The following is a 27,169-nucleotide window of genomic DNA, read 5'->3' on the forward strand; positions in this document are numbered from 1 at the left end:
GTACAGTACAGTACAGTACAGTCCAGTCCAGTCCAAAAGTTTGGACACACCTTCTCATTTAAAGATTTTTCTGTATTTTTATGACTATGAAAATTGTACATTCACACTGAAGGCATCAAAACTATGAATTAACACATGTGGAATTATATACTTAACAAAAAAGTGTGAAATAACTGAAAATATGTCTTATATTCTAGGTTCTTCAAAGTAGCCACCTTTTGCTTTGATGACTGCTTTGCACACACTTGGCATTCTCTTGATGAGCTTCAAGAGGTAGTCACCGGAAATGGTCTTCCAACAATCTTGAAGGAGTTCCCAGAGATGCTGAGCACTTGTTGGCCCTTTTGCCTTCACTCTGCGGTCCAGCTCACCCCAAACCATCTCGATTGGGTTCAGGTCTGGTGACTGTGGAGGCCAGGTCATCTGGCGTAGCACCCCATCACTCTCCTTCTTGGTCATATAGCCCTTACACAGCCTGGAGGTGCTTGGGGTCATTGTCCTGTTGAAAAATAAATGATGGTCCAACTAAACGCAAACCGGATGGAATAGCATGCCGCTACAAGATGCTGTGGTAGCCATGCTGGTTCAGTATGCGTTCAATTTTGAATAAATCCCCAACAGTGTCACCAGCAAAGCACCCCCACACCATCATACCTCCTCCTCCATGCTTCACGGTGGGAACCAGGCATGTAGAGTCCATCCGTTCATCTTTTCTGTGTCGCACAAAGACACGGTGGTTGGAACCAAAGATCTCAAATTTGGACTCATCAGACCAAAGCACAGATTTCCACTGGTCTAATGTCCATTCATTGTGTTCTTTAGCCCAAACAAGTCTCTTCTGCTTGTTGCCTGTCCTTAGCAGTGGTTTCCTAGCCGCTATTTTACCATGAAGGCCTGCTGCACAAAGTCTCCTCTTAACAGTTGTTGTAGAGATGTGTCGGCTGCTAGAACTCTGTGCGGCATTGATCTGGTCTCTAATCTGAGCTGCTGTTAACCTGCGATTTCTGAGGCTGGCGACTCGGATAAACTTATCCCCAGAAGCAGAGGTGACTCTTGGTCTTCCTTTCCTGGGGCGGTCCTAATGTGAGCCAGTTTCTTTGTAGCGCTTGATTGTTTTTGCAACTGCACTTGGGGACACTTTCAAAGTTTTCCCAATTTTTCGCACTGACTGACCTTCATTTCTTAAAGTAATGATGACCACTCGTTTTTCGTTACTTAGCTGCTTTTTTCTTGCCATAATACAAATTCTAACAGTCTATTCAGTAGGACTATCAGCTGTGTACCCACCAGACTTCTGCACAACACAACTGATGGTCCCAACCCCATTTATAAGGCAAGAAATCCCACTTATTAAACCTGACAGGGCACACCTGTGAAGTGAAAACCATTTCCGGTGACTACCTCTTGAAGCTCATCAAGAGAATGCCAAGAGTGTGCAAAGCAGTCAAAGCAAAAGGTGGCTACTTTGAAGAACCTAGAATATAAGACATATTTTCAGTTGTTCCACACTTTTTTGTTAAGTATATAATTCCACATGTGTTAATTCATAGTTTTGATGCCTTCAGTGTGAATGTACAATTTTCATGGTCATGAAAAGACAGAAAAATCTTTAAATGAGAAGGTGTGTCCAAACTTTTGGTCTGTACTGTATGTATGTATGTATTTTTTTTCATCAAAAAAACACAGCAAGTCTGCTCTGCAACTTCAAAGGCCACGCAGACCCTTTCAAGTTTTACTAAGAAGCCCCGCAATCAGCACAATGGATGGAGGTCATTAGATAAAACATCTAATGTAGAGGGAGGCTGCAGAATATCCATCAACAGAGCACAAGCTCCCGACTGCAGAGTCCGTTAATGAGGAGACAAGACATTCTGATGGCCCAGATCAGGGTTTCTGCTGTACAAAAACTCTGGGGGTGAATGTGTCGATTTATTTTTTATAAATACATTGAAGAACCCCCCTTCCAAACCAAAAAAATACTTTAGTGGATTAAAAAAAAAAACACAAAAAAAAACTATAACGAAGCCTCAGCTGCATGTATTCTGGTACATCACAAAAAGGGCCAAAGCTTCTACATTCACCAAGATTTTGTGCCACCTTTTAACAACTATTATATACATTAACCCCCTGCAGGACAGCCATTTTTAATGTCTCTTGTGCATTGGTGAACATGTTCATGTCAGTGGTTGGCCTCTCAAGCCATTAACAACAAAGGATTGGACATATTGAAATTTAACATGCCCGATCTCCCCCTTTTTTTTTCCCAATATTTGCCATGTGAGGTGAATTGAAAGACTCCCATACACAAAAAATGAAGTCCATTCTCGCCAACATTGATGGTTTGGTTGCTTTGTATCTGGCAATCTGCAACCTTTAGCTCTTTAGTGGATGTAGAAATATAATCCCTAGAATAGAGAACTCCACCGCACGGCATTGTCTGACATTAAATGGCTTTTAGACATTGTTAGAAAAGATAGGAGTAGTCATGGAAATATGGAGATCCTAGTTCAAAGCTGACCAGGACAAAAAGATCTGGTACCCAACACTTACACTGGGTTCTCCAGTGTCCTCCATTAAATCTATTGTAGGGGGTTCACTCTTTCCACTAGCATTAGGCATTCACCCTTAGGTAGCATTCACACTGGCTATGCAGTTTTGGTCCAAACAGGCACAGTTTTTATTACTTACCACAGGTTTCACAGCACCAAAATCATAAGCAAAAATCCCTAGCCTTGTCCAGGCACTAACAGAACAGACCCTGGCTACTTATACACGGCTGAGCTAGCCCCAGGTCGGTCACACAAAAACAGCTATTGTCCATAGCAACCAGTGATACTTGTGGTTCTCTTCACATGGCTTGTGCAGACTCTTCTCAGAGGGATTATGGCCTCTCCAACTCCAAGACACATCCAGTCTGGTGCCCACGGTCTGTGCATTCTTGAGCGAACATATGCCTCTGCTACATCCTGCACACATAGTGACTCCTCAGTCACTCCATTCAGAGAGAAACCCAGGCAGATCCCTCAGCTACAGCTCACATCTTTGCTGATCCCATAATGAATCTACTTCCTCCTTCTTAGAGAAACCCTGCAGGGGCTTCTAATCAAACACTGCAGAGCTGGGATTTAACCCCGTCCTTCCCAGCTATGGTACACTATGTAATACGCATTCTACGTGTTTGCTTCATGTAGTGCAGGAGTTCCTCCACTGCAGTCATGCTTGACAATGTCTGGTGGCTTCTCCTTGCTAAAGAGAAGAGGGGTGTCACATCTATGAAAGACAAGGATATCCCAGTAATGGCGCACTGTGTGGCCATATCGAACTCACTTCCCCCTTGTTTTGCCCTCAAGAAAAGGAGTAGATTACATAAAGATTGCCACGTGTGCACGCGCCTCTCTTCATGTCTCCTCCCTTCACCAAGGTACAATTAAAAGTTTTTGTATGGAGCTGAACAAAAATTAAGGGAGGTCGTATAAGGAGCATTCCCTCTGGATCACTCTCCACATTTGACCCAGTCACAGAAGACGATGTCTCCAGGCTCCTCTCCTTCTCATCCCACTACATGCACCACTGACCCCATCCCCTCACATCTACTCCAGTCTCTTTCTTCAGTCATCACTACTCACCTAACCAAAATCTTCAACCTCTCCCTCTCTTCTGGTATCTTCCCCTCCTACTTCAAACACTCCATCATTACTCCATTATTAAAAAAAGCCCTCTTTTGACCCTTCCTGCACAAACCACTACAGACCAGTCTCCAATCTTTATGCTGATGACACCCAACTATACACCTCACCCCCTGACCTTACCCCCACTGTACTACAGAACACCAGTGACTGTCTGGCTGCAGTTTCTAACATCATGTCCGCTCTCTACCTGAAACCCAACCTTTCCAAAAACTGAACTTCTGCTCCCGCCGTCTACTCACCTCTATAAATCTGACATCTCTCTCTCCGTATGTGGCACCACAATAATGCCGAGCCAGCAGGCACGTTGTCTGGGCGTTGTGTTTGACACCAATCTCTCCTTCACCTTTCTTATACAATCTCTTGCCCGCTCTTGTCGCTTGCACCTGAAGAACATCTCTAGAATCCACCCCTTTCTCACCTTGGAAACAACAAAAACCCTCACTGTTGCCCTGATCCACTCCCGCCTTGACTACTGTAACTCTCTATTAATTGGCCTCCCCCTCACTCAACTTTCCCCCCTCCAGTCCATCCTCAATGCTGCAGCCAGGGTCATCTATTTGGCTAACCGTTACTCAGACTCGTCCGCTCTGTGCCAGTCATTGCACTGGCTGCCCATGAATTATAGGATCCAATTTAAATTGCTTGTTCTCACCCACAAAGCTTTCCACAGTGTGGCACCCCCCTACATCTCCTCCCTCATTTCTGTTTATCAGCCTACCCGTTCTCTACGCTCCGCAAGTGACTTTCGACTAACATCCGCACTAATCCTTACCGGCCACTACCGGCACCAAGACTTCTCCCGAGCTGCACCTATTCTTTGGAATGCTTTACCCCAAGAAATTAGGATGAACCACAACTTAACAGTTTTAGGCGCTCCCTAAAAACACACCTGTTTAGGGAAGGTGATAGGCTGCCCTAATCAAAGTCCTTTCATCTCCTTATAGCCCATCCCTTATTTCTCCAAACATAAGTCTCCACCGAACCCAAAAGCACTACAGATACTGGCTGGTGATGAGCTCATGCAGCCTTTATCTATCCCTCATCCCCTCAAGATGGCCGGACCATCATTGTAAATAAGCCCCTGTACTTTGTGTCACCCCCACCTCATTGTAGATTGTAAGCTCTTACTAGCAGGGTCGTCATTATTTTTGCTGTAATTATTGTATTATCTTTAGCTATGTTACTTATGACTGTTGTATATGAACCTCTGAATTGTAAAGCGCTGCGGAATATGTTGGCGCTATATAAATAAAGATTATTATTATTAGTCGTGTTAACCAACTCCAATGCAGAGGAAGATAATTCATGGTCATTCATTTACCACAGATTGTTTATTCTAGGACTGGTCCAATTTGGTTTTTATCATGTTCAACTATCCCAGCCAAAGTCACCAGGTCTACACTAAATGACTACAGAGGAGACCATTTGTGGTCAGGACGTCTTATCCGAGGAGCACTCTCACTCCTTACCTCAGTCATAAACTTTAGTATCTGAAGGAACACCCAAGCTACAAATCTCTGTACAAAGAGGTTATTGATCCCCTGTCATCCACTTCACAGCTGATAGAGAAGATCTCAGACACTTCAGACAAAAGCCAACATAAAAACCAAGACCCAGAGACATAAGAAGTCAGCAAACAGAGATCAGAGGGCAAGACTGATAAAAGCACCCTTACTGCTGATCCACTGCCTAGGTTATAAAATGTATTATTCTGGATTGTATAGTGCCATCATATTCCACAGCCTCCTACATTGTAAGTCTCAATAGGGACAATCTAGATTCCCCATCGGTATGTTTTTTGTAATGTGTATGGAGAACTCGGAGCAAACCCATGCAAATACGAGGAGAACATGCAAACTCCTTGCAGATGTTGTCCTTGGTGGGATCTGAACCCAGGACCCCAGCTCTGCAAAGAAACAGTGTTAACCACTGAACCACCGTGCTGCCCATATAATGACGGAAAATGTCTGCAAAATATTATTGAAATTCACCAATATGGAGGTTGATGTATCTAGAGCAGGGATGTCAAACTCAAAACACACAGAGGGCCAAAATGAAAAACGTGGACAAAAGTCGAGGGCCAACCAGGATACAGAACAATGGGCCCCACATAGTCCTCCATACAGAACAATGGGCCCCACATAGGGGTGGTGGTTCTGGTGTCGAGGGCCAAATAAAACCACCCTGAGGACGAGATTTGGCCCACGGGTCGGAGTTTGACACGTGTGATCTAGAGGTTCTCAGCACCGGAGATATGGGAGATGGAATTACTATTGTAGAACTCTACAGTTTACAGTTTCCAAGCCCTATACGGCTGATGACAGGGAACAATACATTGCATTCAATAGGAGAGGGGATAAACTGCAGATTTACTGTCCCTTTAATATACCAGCAGGCACGACAGGAATGTATAATGGGGAAATACACTCATCACATAACTGCACGCTGATCACACCCTTATGGGAGGTCAATAGTGGAAAATTGCAAGATCACATTATATGTTATAGGATAAAAGCTGAATCACTTCCCAAATGCAAATGAGGGGTAATATGAACTTAATTTGACACCATGTTCCCAAATCTGTAACTAAACCCATCTATTGTATTAGCACCAATCAAGTAAAACAGGTCTTAGAAGTGGTCAATAGAAATGATCACTTTTCCACTGGATAGATGGCAGATCATGATCCCACACATGGCAAGATTGGGGACTGGCATCCCCTGTTCTCGTACGGCCATAAGACTAGTACTGGGACTAGATGGACGAAGCAGCTGGTCACGCAAGCGTCTTAATCCCAAGTCTATGGCACTGATGTAGATAGCCCTGGGCAGTGCCGTACGTGCCAATATTTTAAAACCTCGAAAGGTTTTAGAGTTATTTAAGCCCCGTCTCCAATATCACCTGGGAATGCCCCCAAAACAACCACTTTTAGGTGGGATTTGTGTGAATTTAGTGACAGAGACAGAATGGAGCAGCAGAACCAGTTGTTCCAAAAAATCTTCTGCTTGTGGTTTTGCAGCCCCCAGAATGGGGTACAAGACTTCTCCACTTTGGCGATGGGCGAGACCCACGCTGATCTAATTTATGCAGATCAAAATACCCCATTAATTAAAAGGAGGTGCCCCATAAAACCTAACCTGTCCATGTGCCCCTATACAAGGGCGTAGAAACGTATACCCCACTCATGATCTCCCTGCATGAGCGTTAAATACTCTTCAGGGGCATCGTTTAAGGAATTGCCTTCTCTAAAGTCCACATTAAAACAGTAGATGAAGAATGTATGTATGTATGTATGTATGTATGTATGTAATGTATATTAAATATAAGAACAGCAGGCGCAGGATGGTTAAAGAGCCGGGGAAGTACAATAGATTAATGTTTCTTATATGGAATACATCAAGAGTATAGGAAAAGCAGGAGACCTGGCAGCCGGCCGACATGTAATCTCCGGGATTTCTGTGCAGAACGTGTGTGCATTCATTCTGTATCTCAGCCATAAGACCCCTCATAGAATGACTTGGCTGAGAGTTTTTATACATCAATGTCCTCCAACTGATGTCTGGTTGTAGAAATTCTTTCCAGTGCTATGGAGATAATGTGCGTTTTATCATAACAAGCGCTGCGCCAGCACCTCTATACCGAGAGCTTGCCAGAAGAACAGGATGCAGACTGCGCAAATATAGAAATTAGAATTATATCCCGCTATAATGTACATGCATAAATACATATAGCGTATCTCTCTATAAAGCTTGTCCACACCACTTTTTGATTTCACCAATAAGGCTATGTTTACACACGTTTTTTTTTTCTGTAGCTAAATCTGCTGGCAACTTGTCTCTGGCAGGAAAACAGCTGAGTCAAAAATGCTGGTTTTCCTGCGTTTTTGCAGCGTTTTTTTTCCACTGTCATTCTGTCTCTATTTAGGCATGTACATAAAGTTCTGTGAAAAAAAAGAATCCCATTCAATTTTGCCATCAAAAATGCAGGTGCGTTGTTTTGCAGCATTTTTTTTTTTTTTTCCACCATTACTTTCTATGGGTGAAAAGACGCTGCAAAAACGCTGAAGGAAGGGACATGCTCTATTTTCCAAAAACACAAGCAAGGAAGAAAATACGCAGCAAACAAAAAGCAACGTGTGAACAGAGAATTCTGGTTTCTCATACACTTTGCTGTACTGCAAAACGCAGCTGAAAATTTGCATAGAAATCTGCTGCAAAATACACAGCAAAACAACGTGTGTGAACATAGCCTAAGTGTAATTCTTAATTTCTCCTACAAGGGCACTGCACAGAAATTCAATACTTCTGTGCTGAACCTGCAAGGTTACGGCTTATTGCTGGGGATATTTAACAGCAGTGAACCCTTTAAAAAGGAATCTGTCAGTAAGAATAACTTCCCCCTATTCCAAATCAAATATATGGGCATGCTGGTCTTTGAAAGCTAAATCCATCGATATCTTTAAATCTTTTAACTGTTGCTGCATTTCTGAAAAAAATGCATTTTAGTTCATATGCAAATGAAGTGTTAAGTGCTCTGAATGTGATAGAGCACTTCCCTAGCCCGCGCCTCCTGAGGCTGCCTCCCTGTCTATCACCAGCCTCTTTTGTTTAATTCACAGCTTACTGTTTAACTTCCTTGCCTGGTGTCTGACTTCACACAGACAGCTACAGAAGACGATGCGGGCTTGGGAAACCACCTCCGGAGGCAGAGACTTGGGAAGTGCTTTATCACACCCAGAGCTCTTAACTAATTCCCATGTGAATTAAAGACAGATTTCTCAGGAATGCAACAACAGATCTAATATATAGAAGGGGTCAATGGATTTAGCTTTGAAAGACCCGAATGCCCATGGTTTCCATGTGTGGGATTGTATTATATTTTTTAAAAGGGAATCTGCCAGTTTATAAAAAAAGGAATATCCAAAGTATCCAATAGCACTAAATCTGGCTTCCTTGCTATAACTAGGCAGATCAGCAATTCAGGGTCAGAAAGACAGACAGCTGACAACTTCAATGGAAGCTGTAACACACCATATTGGTTGTCACTGAACTTCAGCAGATAATAAGAAAACCCAGAGTGAGATAACTCCAAAACAGAAAAAAAATATATAGGCGTCAACAGGTGCATCCCCTTGAAGGCCACTTCAGCTGGTCATTGCAGGTTCCAACATGCAAAAGCGGGTGGGTGGGCAAAAATTACCTTAATTGTTACCCAGTGACTGTCGGAGAGGGGCTCTTGGCATTAAAAGGACAAAAATGATCAAAGAGCAGCTGCCAGTAACTTCAGGACGAGCAAAAATGTGGATGTATGATCAGAAACGAGAACAGACTAGGACATGGCTACCATCCATACACTATATAACATGGGATGTGCAGCAAATATTTATACCCTGTACACAGGTCACCCCCCAGTATAAAACTGATCTTGGGGGCTTCATAAACTCATTCGTACAGAGGCATAGCTATGGGCTCAGTCCAGAGGGAAGAGGCTTGGCCAAGCACCTACCTGGTTAACAGGTCCTGCTCCCGGCCTCCTGCTTGCCGGGTAATGGGTTCTTGCTTGATAGTTTGGACCGGTGGCATTATGTAGCCACTGGCACAGATTGTGAGCTCTGCGATGCTGAAGGCTGAGGAAGCTTTTGCCTCTGCATTAATCAGTGGAGAACAGAGTCCAGATCCAGTAGCCTCAGAGCAGCGCTTACAAGCTGGTGACTAAGAGTTCTTGGCAACGTACAAAGCGCAGCAGCACAAGACCGTCAGCTCTTCTGCTGCGCTCTGCAGATGCAGCAGATGATCTCACAAAGCAAAGCCCAAAAAAAGGGTTCAGCATGCAGAGCTCAGAAGCCGGTGAGGATTTGACCATTATACTACGTACTCTGCAGGTAGCAGGAGTCAGTAATGGGCTCCTCCATATGACAGCACGCTCATTCGTTCTGCCTAATCCAGCACATTCAGGAGTGGGAGCCCATGTCTTCACCTGTGTAACCCATAACTATCTGACATTGATGACTAGGACCTGACAACAGCTCAAAAGTGACCAGTTTTTCCTCTTATTTTATTCAAGCTGTTCCTTTATTTAATCTTTTTAACCATGTGGCGGATTTATTAAACACAACAAGAAAATAAAACAAAAAAAAAACACACCTATAATCAGTGCAGGGTCAAAGAGGGAATCAGTCATGTAGCACGGCTCAATAAAAATAGCATCATGGCTGCACGATAGAAAACACATCCTCCAGTCTCAGCCTTGACATTTGCCTTTATAGTCTCTATAGATGAGCAAAAAGACCCTCCAAGACGGCATCACTGGTGTCCACTTACAGGAGCATTCCCCATAAGCGACAGCCAAAGCAAAGACCCCTAACAGCCATGACGGACACATCTATTGATTAGTGAAAAGCGTTAAAACAGAAAAGAGCCCGGACGCTTCCCATCATCCGCTCACTCGGGACCGGTGTGATACGGCACATGACTATTCTGAAACTTGTTGATCACAAAGAAAATCCATTTCTTCACCAATTTCATGATATTTTCCATAGTCAGCTGAATGAACAAGTACATACAAAACATAAAAAGTTTTATTCTCCCGGGCAGTAGCAGTATACTTTAGTGCAGCATTAGGCTACAATTTTATGTGAATTACCGCTATAGGGAAAAATATCCTGCAATTTGTGGATCATGCGGTTTATGATATGGCCATAAGGATCTGATATGTGGATATTTTAGAAGAAAACACTACAAGGATAAGTTTCCAGCAGTAATATCAGGGAACAGGACTCAAATTCCCTTGAATCTATCCCAACACCACCATTTCCTATGGACTCGCTAGAAATATAATATAATAGCAAAAATTTGAGCATGTTGCAAAATCCAACTATTTTAGTTTAATACTTAAAAAGAAAATTGAAAAAATTTACAGCCCTGCCGTCATTGTACCAGCACTACCAGGTGAATGTGCCAAGAGCTGGCTAGAAAGGACACCTCATCAACCGTAGGATGTGGCCCTGAAAGTATGTACAACCCCAAAATATACAGGAGGCTCGGGAATACAAGACACCTGCAAACTCAGCTCTCCAAAAATTCCACTTTATTTTTTGCCAATTCTGTGTAGTTTGATTTATTTCCTGAATCTCTCAAGCTTGCAATCTAAATCGCATACATAAAGTTTTACATCAGTGCAACCTAGGCCAAAGCTCTACGGCTGAGCGGATATTCCTTATTAATGGCACAGAGGTTATCTATGGGGGAGGAGGCAGGCAAGAAATCAGAGTTAGATTTTGCTTTCATTCACTTCATGTTTTCCATTTTGCAAAAGTTTTAGGAAAGAGTCTCTACGTTGGGGGTGGGGGTTGGACAGTACTAACATACTGTATTTCTTACTTTATATTTTGGGGGGGGGGTAACATGACCTGGGCTACATTCCCACAATGAGTTTTTTACGCTGCATATTTAACAAAAAAATACAAGTAACCTATTTTACTAAATGGGTGCAGAATATTTGCAACATCAAAAACGCAGTAAAAGCTCATCATGGTAACATAGCCTAAAGGTTTTGGGGTCGTGGACCCCTGAACTTTTAAGATCATAGCAATTTCCCTGGCCCATCAGGACCAAAAGCATTAGATTCACTCTAGAAGTCAACAAAGGAGCCACAGAGAAAAGAGAAGGGGAGAGCAGGGACAATACATTTCTAAGAAGTCTGGGTGACAAAATATCAGCTTCAAAATGGTTACTGGAACTTTGTGGATAAAGTTAGAAGAGATTGTGGACAGAAGTGGCTCCTTTTTTGCTGATAAACTCAGATGCAGGTAAAACATTGCAGCAAAATCAGGAGGACATCTTCATTCAGAGATTTACTGATTCAGTAGGTATAGAGCACTTGTGTTATGTGACCTCTGCACTATCCATAGGTCTGTGGCTTTTCACAGTCCCTCCTAATATTAGAGATTGTGTCACTCTCAGGCATTTCCCCTTACGCTGAGTGGCCGGCCAGCCCCCTTCCTGACAAGGTTATGTGACCATGCACTGACCATTATTACATTTCATGGAAAACCAAAGACTTCACTTCCTCCTCTCCCTACAACGTGTGTTTTTTGGCTCCGGTTCTGAGTGGAGGTTTGAGGCCATAAACAAGAGAAATCTACAGAGGAGACACTTTGGTTTCAGAATAATCTAAGGAAAATCAAATGAGCCAGAAAGGGGAACCTCAGTAGAGAATTTCCAGAATTATTATTATTTTTTTTAATCAAAAATCCATAATTATTCATCTAGAAAGAGGACACACGGTACAAAGCCAGGAGGGAAAATCCATCCGGATACAAAGTGTCTATTTTGATTTAAAACTTGTGATACAAAATACAACCTTATTTTATTCTCGTCAATATTTACATTTATTTTACTCACTTATATTGCTGCTATTAATTCCACAGCGCTTTACAGTCATCATTGTGCCCATTGGGGCTCAAAAATCAAAATTCCACATAAATACAGGAGAGAACAAACAAACTAAGTGGGATTTGAAGCCAGGACCCCAGTGCTGAAAAACTACAATGCTAACCACTGAGCCACCGTGCTGCCCCAGTCTGACAGTCACAAAAAAACTTCTGGACTCTGTAGGGAGTCCCTATAACATAACATGTCTGTTCATGAACCAGGAAGATCAGGACAAACAAATACTGTTGTGCACAGAACAGGAGGTGAGGGTAGACGCAATACATTCTCAATATAAAACTATTGTTTAAAGCACAGCCGTCATTTTATTATTTTTTTTTTTTATTTCATAAATCAATGGTATACAAGAAAATAGGCAACTTTGTACTATGTCTCAGAGAAATCTGCTTCTTTCGCCTTCTTGGACGATTTTTCACTCAACTGATGGGTAAAATCTATATTCCGTGAAGACAGAATGTTACATTACTGACATAGGAGATGGCAGTTGGTGCTCATAAAGTTCTATGGAGAGGGGGAGGAGCTAAAAGGACAAAAAGGGGAGGTGCTAGCGCCAAACAGGCATTCTGCTGTCAGTTCTCCTGAAATGACAGAAACAGTTCTGCATACAACTTAATGAGCACCAACTGTCACCTCTCTCAATAATGGAAAAAAATCTCTATTAACTGAAGTCAGATTTAACCCATTTATTTTTTAGAATGAATGATCAGTCCTGGAGGAGAAAAAAAAAAAAAAGTTAAATTTATAATTCAAAGTTTCTTATTTGCTCGTGTACTATTGAGTTATGAAAACAAAGATTACCTTTAAAAGAAAAATACATGAAGCCTCAATAGTTACTCCATTCAGGGGGTGGGGGTGGGGGGGGTGGTCTCTGGAAAGCTGGGTGACAACCAGAATATTTACTAGCATAAATTAATGGTTGGGAATTATCTGCACAGCTAGGTGGATGGGTGCCGCTGTGTAGACAAAGAAAAAACCCATTGAGGAGGCTGCACTGTTACTCCAGCTCTGTGGCCTCTCCCTTTTCAGGACCCCAGAGGTAAGACCCCCACTAATCATATCCTAACTTTATAACATAGGAATACCCCTTTAAAGGCAAATGAATTACAGCTCTGGTGAAGTAAATTGTGTTTTTTTGCGGCCATATTTAATCACTAGTTATACGGGGTCAGTTCGGGTTGTACTGTCTGTATACTGTTGTGAAACTATAAACATTCCCCGCAGCTCATGCGATAATTTGGCAGCGAGCAGATGCAACCTGGAAATATAATGTCTTCACGACCCATATAATATAGATCTGTACATTGAGCTGCTCAGCCAATGTCTGAACACGACATGGAAAGTCACATTATACTGGTGACAGCACAAGGGACTGGCCAAAGACGAGGGGCTCACATCCTCAGGAAGAGGAGAACTTTTATGGACACCTTGTCCAGACTAAATCCTTGAGAAAACACCATAAAATGTGTATATGTAAAACTAACTGCTGTCCAAAGCAGGAAAAGTAAAAAGCCCCTTTCTAAAGTTTTAGTAAATTCCTTTCTGAGTACTCTCAGGGCTTCTCTGACTTCAGTTCAGTCCTAAGATCTTGTATATTAGCAAGAAGTAGGGATGCAATGGAAGGGAGCATGATTGCAGGGTCAGACTACACAGGGTTTCATTGTAGTCTGTTACCATGGCGATAAATAGATCTTTATGGAAGCTGTATACATTAGGAAATATTAAACAAAAGTTTGCAAAGTTGCCTCATTTCTCATGTTAGATGAATTGGAGCATCTAGCTTTGGTTGCAAACATGTACACCGAAAATCCCTTTCTGAAGGTAGATAGACAAAAACTATATAATGAAGATCACTGGCTGCAGCAGGAGCCTCTCCCCTCGGCAGTAGGATCCGTTATTACTAAGAATCACCTACTTGGCTTAATTAAACCATTCATTTCTAGTTTTAGCATTTCTTTAATCCTGTTCACTGATACTTGTCAGCGTGTAAAAAGAATTGTATCCACGATACTAAGGAAGGTAACTTCTCACCTCGTGCAAGAATCACACGTGACTTAAGAATTTGACGGTTTAAACGTTTATTGGATGAAGACCAGATGATTGTCCTGTGACCCGAGTATTGTTCATGTGAAGACGCGGGTCAGGACCACACGGTGCACTGCAGCTTCCACCTATGCGAGGAATCAATGAAGCCGCTTGGTTTATTCATAGTCTATGGGAGAGGCCATTAGTGAGATTATTGGTGGAGGGAGCACTACAGGGCTTGATATTCCCAGAGGTCGCTGTGCTCCAAGGGGAGGGGAGGGCGATGTAGAGACATTTTAGTGAGGAGTGGGAAGATGCATAGTTAAAAAGGGACATACTACTGTATCATCTTCCCACTTATAGATCAGAGGAGGTCCAGCTGCTGGGACTTGTATAGAATGGAGCAGCTTCCAAAAAAAAGCCGACCACAGAGCTCAGCAGCCCCATACAAAATGATTGGTGCAGCGGTCAGGCATGTGCACTGCTGCTCTTTTTTACCGGTGATAAAAGTGCACCGATCTGCGGTTCTGTTGGGCCCCCACTGATATAGAAGTCACATCCATCCTGGGAATATCTTATCTTCACTGGGCAATCCCCTTTGGTGCTCCATAAATATTTAAAGGGGGAAGTGTCATCAGAAAAATTACTTGGTTTTAAACATTTTTTGGCAATTTTTTTTTAGATCAAACTTTACTAAAAATCAAAAAATAAAAACCATGCAATTTTCATGTTGACAGCTAGGTTTTTTTTTGTGTGTTTATATAAAACTCCTACCTTCCTGTCCTTTCAGGATGAGTTTTCAGCAAGCTCATTATCAGCAGAGTCAGTATTAAAATGACTGGTAACATCTCTATATACAGCTCATAATGAAGGGTTCACCATCTGCAAGGAGTTTGTATGTTCTCCCCATGTTTGTGTGGGTTTCCTCCCACACTCCAAACACAGTGATTGGGAATCTATATTGTGAGCCCCAATGGGGACAGCGATTATCATGTCTGTACAGTGCTGCAGAATATGACAGTGCTATATAAGCAATGCATAATAATCCACCAATCACAATAGGTGATTGCGCAGCTCCGCTTCCCTGCACAGTGATGTCTTGCACACGATCATTAGGTGCTTCAATGTAAGAAGGCAGGATTGGAGTCAGTTCATTGCTGCTCATGTACGGGTGAATTTCATGAAAAAACAGACACTATTTAAAAAATAAAAGAAGCCAGCTTAAAAATTGCAGGGTTTCTATTTTGATTCTATACAGAAAAGCTATAATTTTGCATTGTTTGTTTTTTCCATATATTTTAAAAATACATGAAACACAAAAACCTGATTTAAACAAAAAGGTAGTTTTCCCTTTAAAGCAACTATAGAAGACTAGAATGAAATAGTGTATTTCTGCCAGAAATCGCGCCACTCACCATTGGTCTATATTGATGTTGCAGCTCAGCCCCTTTAAGTAAAGACGGAGCACAAAGACATGGACAAGAGCGGTGCAGTGTTGGAAATAAGGCATACAATTTATAGAACCCCCTTTAAAATAGTCTTACAAACATTGTGCCACTGTCAGCATTCTAATATTTTGGATACAGGTTTTTATAAATTAACCTGTTAATTTAGGAATATATCATCGAGCAGGGAAAGAACATTCAGAAGAACATTTGTTGACATCCACTTGACCTGGAAATTGTAGGACTTTTCTTTTTATGCCGTCTGCAACTATGGAGAAAAGGGAGGAGAACTCCCAAACACTATGAAGATGTAGTGATCAGTGATCGTATAGGATCAGAGTATGGATTTTTTTTATTGTTTTATTTTTTTTTTTTATTTCTAAAACAGCGTCACATCTGTACACTGTAAATGGAGCAGAGCCGTACAGTCGTGTTTTCTAATCATGTATATCCCCTCGATTGCAACAGATTATTTTTATTCTACAAAAGATTTTGACACTGTGGCTTGTGCAATATCTGTCCCACAATATTATATTATAAAGGTCAATAGTGCACGACTATATAGGAAAGTAAAGGAAAAGGGGTCGTCGTCGTCGGAAAGTCACCACAGCTATGGGGGGAGCCGAAATAGCACCATTATTTGCAGGTTCGTCCGACTTTCATCTAATATGTACAGAGCCCACCGCCACCAGGTAGAACCCCCCGCCGAGCGATCTCCCATCGTCCTGCGGTCACATTTCTCAGCTGCAGTTTCCATTTACACACCATAAAGCCAACTTCCCAGTATCACTGTGAGGTCAGCGGCATCTTCAGATTCTAGGAACCATTACATTTACTGTACAAGCAGATTCATCTCATCCAAGCTAATGCAGAACCATCAGAGAAGTGCTGATGAATAAGAGGTCAGGGCGCCGCTTATCCCTCTAATTACTAATATTCGATGTCTGCAGACAACCAGACTGCCTATAATGCCAGATTCTTAACAGCCAGATCCACACCCAAAGATAAGAGGCATCAAATTTATGTAAATCGCCGCTTATCTCCACCATATAAACAGCGTACCATCAGGTTAATGGAGAAGTGAAAGGGGTGGACAGGTGTCGGTTGCATGATCACTCATCAGCAAACCTTTCTCAGTACGTATGTGGATTCCTATGGATGATGGAGGAACAAGCAGCCGCCAGACGACATCTCCTACACTGCTTATGTGAATAGGATTGAAACTCTGCTGCAGTGCCTCCTCAGGAGAAATGAAGCATTACAGTGTTCTTTAAAGGGATTATCTGTGTAATACAAGTCAATGGAGGGACTTTAGATTGGGAGATGCATTTTTCAGTCGCTCTCTTCAGTTGTGCAACACACAGCTTGGCGGCTGCGGAGCGCCACAGCCGAGGAACACAGCTTGGCGGCTGCGGAGCGCCACAGCCGAGGAACACAGCTTGGCGGCTGCGGAGCGCCACAGCCGAGGCACACAGCTTGGCGGCTGCGGAGCGCCACAGCCGAGGCACACAGCTTGGCGGCTGCGGAGCGCCACAGCCGAGGCACACAGCTTGGCGGCTGCGGAGCGCCACAGCCGAGGAACGATCCTGGCTGTCACTTTTGCTCCTTGTGATTCATTGTCCTGGCACAGGGCGTGGATGGTCCTAGACACATTACAGAAACAGCAGAAGTGGTGACATTAACACTCAAGGATGTAACTATAGAAGGTGCAGAGGAACTTCAATCCTGATGCCCAAGGTGGCTGCAGAAAATATCACCTGCTGCACATGGCGGCCGGGGCCCATTACAGAGTTGGTCCAGGGACCTTCATCTTATCCCTGTTCACAGTGCAAGGACTCTTAGCTTACATGAGGATGTTAAACTAGATCTGTCCTGGTCTTCAGTGCAGAGTCACCGTGAACCACGTGGATTTTTAAAATTCCACACCCATCACGTGAAAGGCAGTAAATAGTTTCTCCTTGTGCCAGACAGAAAGCCCATTCATTATCACCACCATGGTGTAATAGCAAATGAAGCCAGTAAGTAGCTCTGAAAGAGGCTGGAGAAAAATCAATAAGTCAGATGTGGAGGCACAGCCTTTACTTTCTGCCATTTCTGCAGACTAATTGCTTTATTTTGAGCACTTAATAGCCCTGAAGAAGTCACCTTGACCGGCTCCCTTCACCAGTGATGCCATGGTATAAAAATAACCAGCAGAACTCGCTGCGTCCTCCGGGGGTGCCAGACGCGCGCTCAGGAAAAGTCTCCTTTTCATTTCATGACTTCGAAAATTGTAATATATTCTGGCATTTGTGCGATATCTGCTTTATCTAATGCAACAAGAGTCATCTTATAGTACAAGGAGCAAAACGAGATGGGTCCATAATGTGGCCCGATGAGGAGGACAATGGAGCACAAATCAGGGGCAGACACATCATTGGTGCAACCTGTGTGGCCAAACAGGGGCCCAAGAGGTGCAGGGGGCCACATCACCTCCAAAACTGGTGGAATTGTGCATTATGAGGGAGCTGTTGGGCTGCAAGGGCCCATATATTGTTCTTGCACAGGGGCCTCTCCTGTCTGTACCCCCCAGTGGCACAAAGAAATGTGTTACGATAAGTCTCGGTTCTCTGCACTTATATTCCCTGTTGATGGGAAATTCTCCTAATGATTAGCAGTTTGTATGGGTGCTGTCAGTACATAAATGTATAATTTTTCTTTTTCGGTCCAAAAACGAAACAAAGTGAATGGAGCGGTGGGACGCACACATACATGGCCACCACTCAATTCGGAGGGGGGCTTTATTCTCAAAATCTTTTAGGTGCCAACTTTTAATGTTGGAATTAAAGATCTGTGAATTAGGGGATGGCGGTAACAGAAAATTAGGTTCGACATCAGGTCTCACAAAAGCTTTTCTACTAGGCACAAGACCTGACACTTCTTTGTCTTGAAGAGCAAGTTGCATCCCAACCCCCAAAGTGTCATAACTGATCCATGAAGTGTCGGTTTATGAATCTCCTTCTCCACCCATCTATAAGTCCTTAAAGGGTTTGTCCAGCAGTGCCCAGTTCTGCATCAGGAGGTGCTGATTAAGTCTGATCTGCACACACCAGTCCGATTCATGTCTGCTGATACCTGCAAATCGACCTGCAAATCGTCCTGGCAGGTATGTATAGATCCGGTGCCAAAGAGGGCTTGTCTCACTTCTGAATTGGAAGTGGAGTAGAACTAGACAGACCCCTTGGGACAGCCATACACTAATGGTTCACGTCTCCTGACACATGCATGCTCTAATTGCTGAGCAGCCATCTCTCCCATTTTGTAACATGTCTGACTAAGCAGAGCATTCACGTGTTCCTAAAGAGGAGACGGCAGTAGGCTGCTGACTATGGGAGCAGTAGGATTGGGCATGTTAATGCAGCATGCCCGATCCTTCTTTATCCCAATATCATCCATCATGGGAGAGTCAGAAATCCCCCCTCATATGAGATTAGACGAGCTGTCCGACATTAGTATATCCCTGTTAACAAGAAATGTTTAATACCAACGCATGGAGCCTCTCTCTTACTCAAGGTGGTCATAAACACTCACACTCATTCAGCCGTCAATCATCTCTCTCATACATATGAGCGCTTATCTTATACGTACATGCGTTTCCAAAAAAAAAAAAAAGCAGAGAAGGTCACCGCCAGACACTTCTATGGCCGTGGCTTATCTACTGAATAACAAAAGGGTCCAGTATTAAAATTCCAAACACTTATCACCCAGTCATCTGCCAGGGGGAGCTGGGAAGACCCCATACACATTATACTGTTGGTGGCGGATACGTCTGACTTTAGTCTAGTGTGCATGGGGGGGCCTTAAGGCAAAATGCTGATGACTATGGTTTATCTTTCCAGCTATAAGGTCCAGCTTTGTTGCCTTCTAATGACCAATCTAATAGATAAGAGATCAGACATACAAGATAATGTAGCACAGCCGCACTGACAATTGCAAAATTTTTATCTCTGTACAAAGAGCAGATTTCATTGTTGTGCTGGTGATGCCCTGGATGTGACAGCTTCCTAAAAAAGCAGCAGCCGCTGCACACAAACCCCGATCATCATCAGAAATAAGGAAAAAAAATCTAATCAGATTGTAAACTAAACATGAAACAAATTACCTGGAATTACACTAATGCAATTAAGAAATCCAAGATTTCCTTTGAAAAGTCAGCAACCAAAACAAGCGTCGGTCACGTCGGCCGGAGGAGGAGAGATGTGGATGCAAACAGCATTGTACAGAGTCATGAGTTTCCAGCCAGGAGCTCATAGGAGCGCGCCTCCCCGATTATCTGCAACCAATGAACCAGTGCTGTCAATTTTACCATTTGCAATGCAAAAGCTGCAGGAAACCCTCTGCAGAACCCACAGCAGATGAGTCCTGTGTGGACTCACATCTAAGAGACCAACAGACTTTGCATAACAGGCGGCCATATTTACTAACAATTACATACATGTGTCAAACATCACAGAAGTTGGATTGGCTTCTGACGCTCACTGCTTGCTGCTCTGTGAGCAATGGCCAATTGGCAAAGTGTTCATTCACACTTTTTTCAGTAGGAACAGACTGTCGACGAGAGGGTGCGGTGGAATTAACGTTGGCGTTGATGATCTCCTAGAATTTCTTTTCAGCATATTCCAGATTATATGTTGTTTTGGGAGTGGCGGTCATAAAATTGGCCATCTATACGGCTCCTTACGCCACATTTATTTACTGTCCTCCACCCTCCCGTCAACTCCTTCATCCAGCGTCAGTCCAGGATTAATGAACCAATCCTAATGGAGCAAAAGGTTCAGAATTGCGTGATACAGTCAGGCCAGATTTACACATCCGCGTTTCGAGTCAAGTAAGTCTATGAAGCTGATGAGTTTGGGTTAGGAGCTCTGCGGACGGCTTGTGCATCGGTCTGTACTGTACATGTGAATCAAGTCTTAGGCCATGTTCACACATGTTCAGTATTTTACATCAGTATTTGGAAGCCAAAACCAGGAGTGAGGGAAAAATGCAGAAGTGGTGACGTGTTTCTGTTATACTTTTCCTCTGATTGTTCCACTCCTGATTTTCGCTTCCAAATACTGATGTAAAATACTGACCAAATACTGAACGTGGCATTAAATCAGACAGATCTGGATGTTACAGCTTGTACGAGACAGACAAGCTGAGAATCCCAAAGGCAGAGAAAAAGACTCAATGACGAGCGTGCCGGAGTAAAAGTGCATTTACAATCTTTCCATGTAAACCAGCTGCTGATCACACGATCGACGAGCAAAACACTTATTTATCAGGTGAAATGATTTTTAGCTTGCTTAAAAATGATCATTCTCGGCAGCACATCACCCTGTGCAAGCAGGACTTGTTCTGCCGAGAACAATGACAACCATACAATGCGGTCGGCCTGTGTAAACAGGATTTTAAACAACCACCGATGGGTAAATACTTTCTAATCAGCAATTGTTTAGTGCCGCCGGTCGGTTAGTCTAAATAGACTCAAAATTCATTAAAACGCAAGTACCGCCTAGTGAATTTGGCGTATCTTTCCAACGCAAGGACATTAGTAACTTACTCCATTTATACAGTGGAAAAGACAATGAATTTCTTGGGTACACTCAGTCCCTGCTAGGGTGCATCTACCTTTCAAAAAGTTGCATCTCTCGCTCTCTTTTTATGGCTTGATAAAGGTCCTGCGTGGCCGAAACATTGCACTAATAAAAGTTAGCAAAAAAGGAGGACGTCTAGTGCCCTGGTTCCTGGATTTCTCTGTAGTGCTACGACCTTGTGAACAATTGCACCAGAGTATACGGGAATCATCTATTGCAAGTACATCTTTCAAGAAGTTGGCGGAGCACGGTGGGACTGGTGTAAAGACTCCAAAATGTGCACTTTTTTTTGTGCACCTACGAGTTGACCAAAAATTCTACGACATTTCAAACAGTTTTTCCCCATCACTTAAAAAATAAACTAAAAAGATAACGACGCACAACAGTGAAGTAAACCGTTAACTGGTAACCATCACCTAGCCTCGGTGACTCACGCTCATATCAGCAAGTGTCTGCGGTACACATCATTCACGCCGCGGATTTATACACTGCGCCCCGGCCGGTGTGTACACACAGCAGACAGCCCGTTATCTGACATGTTTACTCTCGCTGCAGAGTAAGAACCTTGTATTCAGCTATTTATAAACCGACAGCCGTACAAGTCTCACAAGAGGAACAAGCAAAAAGCATCCAATGAAAAAGATAAAAATGGCAGGACGTGGTCAAATGTGCAATAACTGGAGGACTCACAGCTGCAAAAAGGATCAAAGCTGAAAAGATTTCCATTGGATTAAATAACCAACTCCACTTATACACATAAAAAAGATGGTGATGAGGATTTAAAGGGGGTCACCACAAAAGTTACTTTTATGGCCTTTTATGAACGTGACGACTGCTTGTGTTTATATACACTCGTCAATGTGATTATTACATGGACACGACTTATGTAATCCAACTTCTGCCCCTTCTCCCCAGCTCCAAAGAGAAAACTCCCTAGAGGAAAGTTTTATCAGTATACTTAGAAAAACATTGCTGCTGCGCCACCCATGACCATGGGCAGTGCCGAATATTGCAACTCAGTAAAATTAAAGTGAATGGAGCAATGCAGCAATTTCACGGCCCACCAGAAGTGGTGCTGTCTCTAAAAGAAAGAAGCCATGTTTTTCTAACCCTTTAAGTTTTTTTTTTTTTTTTGCAACTTTTAAGTTCCATGGTTCAATTCACCATTGTAAAGATCTCTGCTTAACATCAGAGAATGCAAACAATCTAGTTTCCATCCAATAATTGAAAGTCTTTACAGAACTTAAACTTTAAGGCTGTGTGCCCACGATGCGTTTTTTAAGCGTTTCTGCAGCGGCAATTTCGCTGCAGAAGCGCTTCAAAAACGCTTGGTAGAAGGTCTGCCATGTTCCCCAATGATAATCCACATGTGCTGTGCGCATACTGCCGAAATTTCCGCTGCGGGTTATCATTGCAGAAAAAAAACGTAGCACTACTAATTATTTTGCGGAAGTGCTGCGTTTTCGCCGCCATTGACTTGCATTGGAACGCATGGATTACGCATCACTGGATCTGTACATGCAGAATCCATGCATTTCAATGTGCGGATGGTACCCGGGTCTGGAGAGGAGGAGACTCTCCTCAGTACCCGGGTACCATAGAACCTGTAAAAAAAAAGAATAAAATAAAAAATAAATATTATATTTACCTTCTGATGGCCCGCGGTCTCCTTGTCTTCACTTGCCGGCAGCGCGCTGTGGACTGAAGGACCAGCGCTGACGTCATTTAGTCATGTGACAGCAGGTCCTTCAGTGTACTGCGAGCTGCCGGCAAGCCAGGACGGATCGAATAAAGACTCCGGGGGCCATCAGTAGGCAAGTGTAGATTTATTTTTTTATTTTTTAACATTCTTTACGATCTCACTATATAAATCCATGCTGTTTGCATGGATTTATATAGTGTGACCAAGTTGTCAAGTACTTTCCAAGTGATGCTAAAATCGCTTGACAACCCGCATGCGGAAATGCATGTGAAGAACGCTTCACTTCCGCTTGTCCATGGCAGGAAAATCGCATGTAGAATCCGCATGCGTTTTTTCTGCCAGGGAGATGCAGAAACGCTCAGGAGAAAATACGGAGCATTTCTGAATCATGGGCACATAGCCTTATAGGCTGTTGAAAGTATAGTAGAAAGTTGTAGAACTTTTCATTGTGCAGTGATCAAAGGGGCTGTCTCATAAAACTAACATATATCATCGCCTATCATGATAGATGATAAATGTACAAATGCTGGGGGGGGCCAAAAGAACACAGAGGTATAAAGCACATGCGAACACTACTTCCTATAGACAGTGAATGGACCATTGGTCGCACATGCTCACTACTATTCTAGGCAAACAAAAAAGACTGCAACTCCCGGCAGAGATACATTTATGACTAGGTGATATATTTTGTTTATTGGACATCTTATTTATGCTTGATTTATATAAAACCTATTTAAGAACATAAGACCGAAAGGGAAATGTGCAAGGACTGAATGGATAAAAGGTAAATTACATAATTCGTTAGAAGAGGATGATTAAATATCTAACAAGGTTTTTTTTTTTTTTTTTTTTTTTTTTTTAACAAATTATTTAATAAAAGATTCCACGATTACCTTTCATCTATTCAGTCTTAGCACATTTCCTTTTTGGCCTTGCATTTGATTGGTTTAGTGCTTTTGAAACGTTTATTCTTAGTCTGGGCTACAGCCCCTATATCAGAATAGGTTGAAGTTGTTAATATATTGCCAGAAAACCCAGTTAAAGGGATCCCATAGACACAGATGGAGTTATATGGGTTTTTTCCCCTAGTGATAACAGCAAAACTATTATATGAATTGCTTCCTTTATAGCCTTAAAATAATTAATCAGTAATCATGTAAGGAAAGTGGAATCAATGCCACCTCTGATACCAGAGTCTCCGACTTTCCGCATATGCCATGGCAGGGACAGGCTGTAAGAAAAACACAAGAAGTGAAATTCTCTGTGACTCTTCCGCTTTGCTATCAGAATTTCCCTGCACATTATGGGAATGTTTGCAATAGAAGATGTACATTAGTAATCGCATATCTAGAAATTCCCTAATATACTTCTATTAGCAAAATCGTCTGCTCCAATCAAGACCACAATCACAAAAACAGCAACAGGGACAGCTGGACACAAGCATCGCTACATTGTAACCTCACTAAAGGCAACGATAAACTTCACATGTTCTCCATCTCTTATAAAAAAAATGCAACGAGCCTAAAATATTTCATCAGCAATTACCAGGAATTCTGAATAGACAGTGAAAGGAGAAAAAAAAAGTACAAGGTAAACGCAGAACAAAAAAGTTATTCAGGAAAAAAAGGGTGAAAAAAAAAAAAAAAAAAAAAAAAGCAAAATGAATTCATTATTCCAGACTTTGGCTTAGGGGGATGGGAACGATCCAACCCCTGTACAGTAAGCCCGCCACACCTACCCAATGTGCTACTTACCAAGTTTTTCCACCAGTTTAAGCATCACCCCTCCAATATGTATATCTCCAGTGACTCTGAGCATAACATCCCGGTTCAGATCCGTCACATGGATATTTAGCTCCCATGTCCCATCAGCGTAGCAGCCATCTGGCATCCGTATACCATCCAGAGCCATCGTTCCCTTCCTGCAAGGAAAGGAAATGACAATCCCATTAGCAAGGAGTCATCTGTATACACTGTACAGTAGGAATATCCTTAGCCGGTACGATGACATGTAATCATAGGAAACATACTAACAAATGTCTCCTAATATATTCTTTTATTAACAGAACTGATACATTCACAAACAAATCTCCTAAAAGAAAAAATTAATAGGGAAATCCCAGCTGTTTTTTTTTTTTTTTTTTTAAATTCCACTCTCCCCACCCAAGACTGCAGAACAGACAGAACCGCAGCACAAGGAACATCACACCCATCTCATCAATATAAAGGAAATTATTCTAGAGGAGAAAGAAAACCACAAGACAAAATATGTACACCCCTCCAGGAAAGAAAAGGGGAACAAAGCTTAATTGTGAGTCAGAATCTGCTGCCATAACACACATTTCACATCCAGCACATGGTCTGATAAAAAGTGACGACATTATCCTCTATTGATAAAACACCAAGAAGCAAATATACAAAAACAAACAAAAAACACTATGTGTGCACACGTTCAGCATATGGTGCAGACATTTCTGCACCTCTTGGCAGAAAAAAAAACGCTGTGTAAAATAGGCACATATTTTACATTAGTTTTTTGGTGCAGATTTTTTACTCACTCATTACTATGAGTGAGAACTGCAGCAAAAATGCTGAAAAAAAAAAAATTTGACATTGCAGATTAAAATCTGCACGTCAAAAATAAAGTATTGTATGCATGAGATTTTAGGATTCTAATTCACTTTGCTGGCATCAAGAAAACCTTCAGGTTTTGTGACAAATCTGCACTGACAAAAAAACACAACAAATCTATGATGTGTGAATAGGCCATAAAGATACATAGCAAACAGACATCTAAAAAGAGATCCCTGCCATTAGATCCATATATATGGCAGGCCATGCTTAGACTTGTAGTCCCAGCTAGTAAAGCGCAGAATCTTTAGGCTGATCTATATATACAGAAAAGCTTCAAACACATATATACAAATGATATAACAGACAAGCTACAATCTAAACATTCAGCACTCAACAAGCTTTAACTACAAGTCTAAGCATGGCCTGCCATAAACATATGCTATAAAGAAACAAACTAAAACAAGTTCTACCCTCACCCTACCCCAGGGCTTACGCCCTATAAAGTGCACCATTTCTTATAGTACTACAAGTCCAAGCACAACCAACAAGTGCTTACAATATAATAGAGATCCAATTTTATTCTGGTTGCTGTGGGACTACAAGTCCTAGCATTCCCTACCATCATTTGTGATTGTGCCTTTATGGCCTAAGCTAAAAGTCAGTGTGTCAGTAGAGGGGAGGTCGAGCTCCTTCCCCAGCAGCAGCCCCTCCTAGTTGAGGGCTTCCTCCCCTACAATCCAGGATCCCCCTATGTCTCTCTCTTCTCTGCCACTTTGCAGCCTGCAGATCATCCATATAATTAGTTATAAACCTTCTGCTCTTTGCAAACCGTTGTTCACCTGTTCCTTGCAACTTATCCAACCGGTCTGTCTGCTTCCAGCCTGGGTGGAATATTAACTTTCCATTGTGGAGGACTAGGCAGGATTATGACTATGGGGGGAGTGAGGGGAGAGAGAGAAGATGCATCTAATAAATCACATCCTGAGTGCACACTCACCTCTAATGTGGCCTCCTGAGCTTGGGGAAAATGTTGCAATGTTCCTTAAGGAAGATCCACAGAGACTGAGAGGAAGCAGCTTCCCTTGTGCAGGGCAGTGAGCTCTTCTAATGGAGTCCCCCAGGCTGCAAAGCTCTGGGCTCACGTCACTGCTGCTCAATCTGCTGCAGTCACTCCCCTCTCTATTCCCTTTTTTCTTTGCTCAGACTCACAACTGTTCACGGAGTGAAGGAGGAAGAGGAGGCGGAGGAGGGGAGGGGTGAGCAGAAGTAGGGGAGAAAAAGTTTTTAGGAGTTTGGATGCTGAGCTCCTGCAGACTCAGGACAAGTCTTGAGGAGGCTGCTGCTGCTGTCCTTTTATGGAAGTGAATAAAACTCCAGGATTGGATCCAACATCCGGGAATCTGGCTGGAAGGGGGGTGGGAGAGAAGGCTGCAGGGGATGTTGTCCCGTTATACAGTTGTGGAGCTACAGATCATTGGTCTCCAGATGTTAAGGAACCTCCCTCCCCCCACTCCCAGCAGCTGGAGGATGTGGAAGTCACAAGCTGCAGCTGCTGCAGGACATCTTTCCATGTAAAAGTGTCAATCATCATGGAGGATGTCATCAAAGAGATGAGAATTCCTAAACTCTAAGCATGAAGAATAAAGATACAATATATCCACTAAACGTCT

At 42.7% G+C, this 27,169-nt stretch overlaps 1 protein-coding gene across 5 annotated transcripts in view; it reads right to left on the reverse strand.

The window, feature by feature from the left end:
- Positions 1-26,845, reverse strand: part of FERMT2 (FERM domain containing kindlin 2) — a 61,423-nt gene extending 34,578 nt beyond the window's left edge. For 2 of the 5 annotated variants that reach the window (XM_073638448.1, XM_073638447.1), the window contains exons 1-2: positions 26,497-26,843; positions 24,681-24,847 (exon numbers count right to left, since the gene is read on the reverse strand). In XM_073638448.1, coding sequence (XP_073494549.1) covers positions 24,681-24,837 — 157 coding nt within the window. In that variant the 5' untranslated portion in view covers positions 24,838-24,847; positions 26,497-26,843. Of the gene's footprint in view, positions 1-24,680; positions 24,848-26,338; positions 26,438-26,496 lie in introns of those variants that run through there. The other 3 variants (XM_073638445.1, XM_073638449.1, XM_073638446.1) reach the window with 3 other exon arrangements.
- Between the last annotated feature and the right edge of the window lie 324 nt (positions 26,846-27,169).

Source organism: Phyllobates terribilis, unplaced genomic scaffold (assembly GCF_046119375.1).
Source record: "Phyllobates terribilis strain yellow unplaced genomic scaffold, ASM4611937v1 Scaffold_7__3_contigs__length_470593459, whole genome shotgun sequence".
Taxonomy (NCBI): Eukaryota; Metazoa; Chordata; class Amphibia; order Anura; family Dendrobatidae; genus Phyllobates; species Phyllobates terribilis.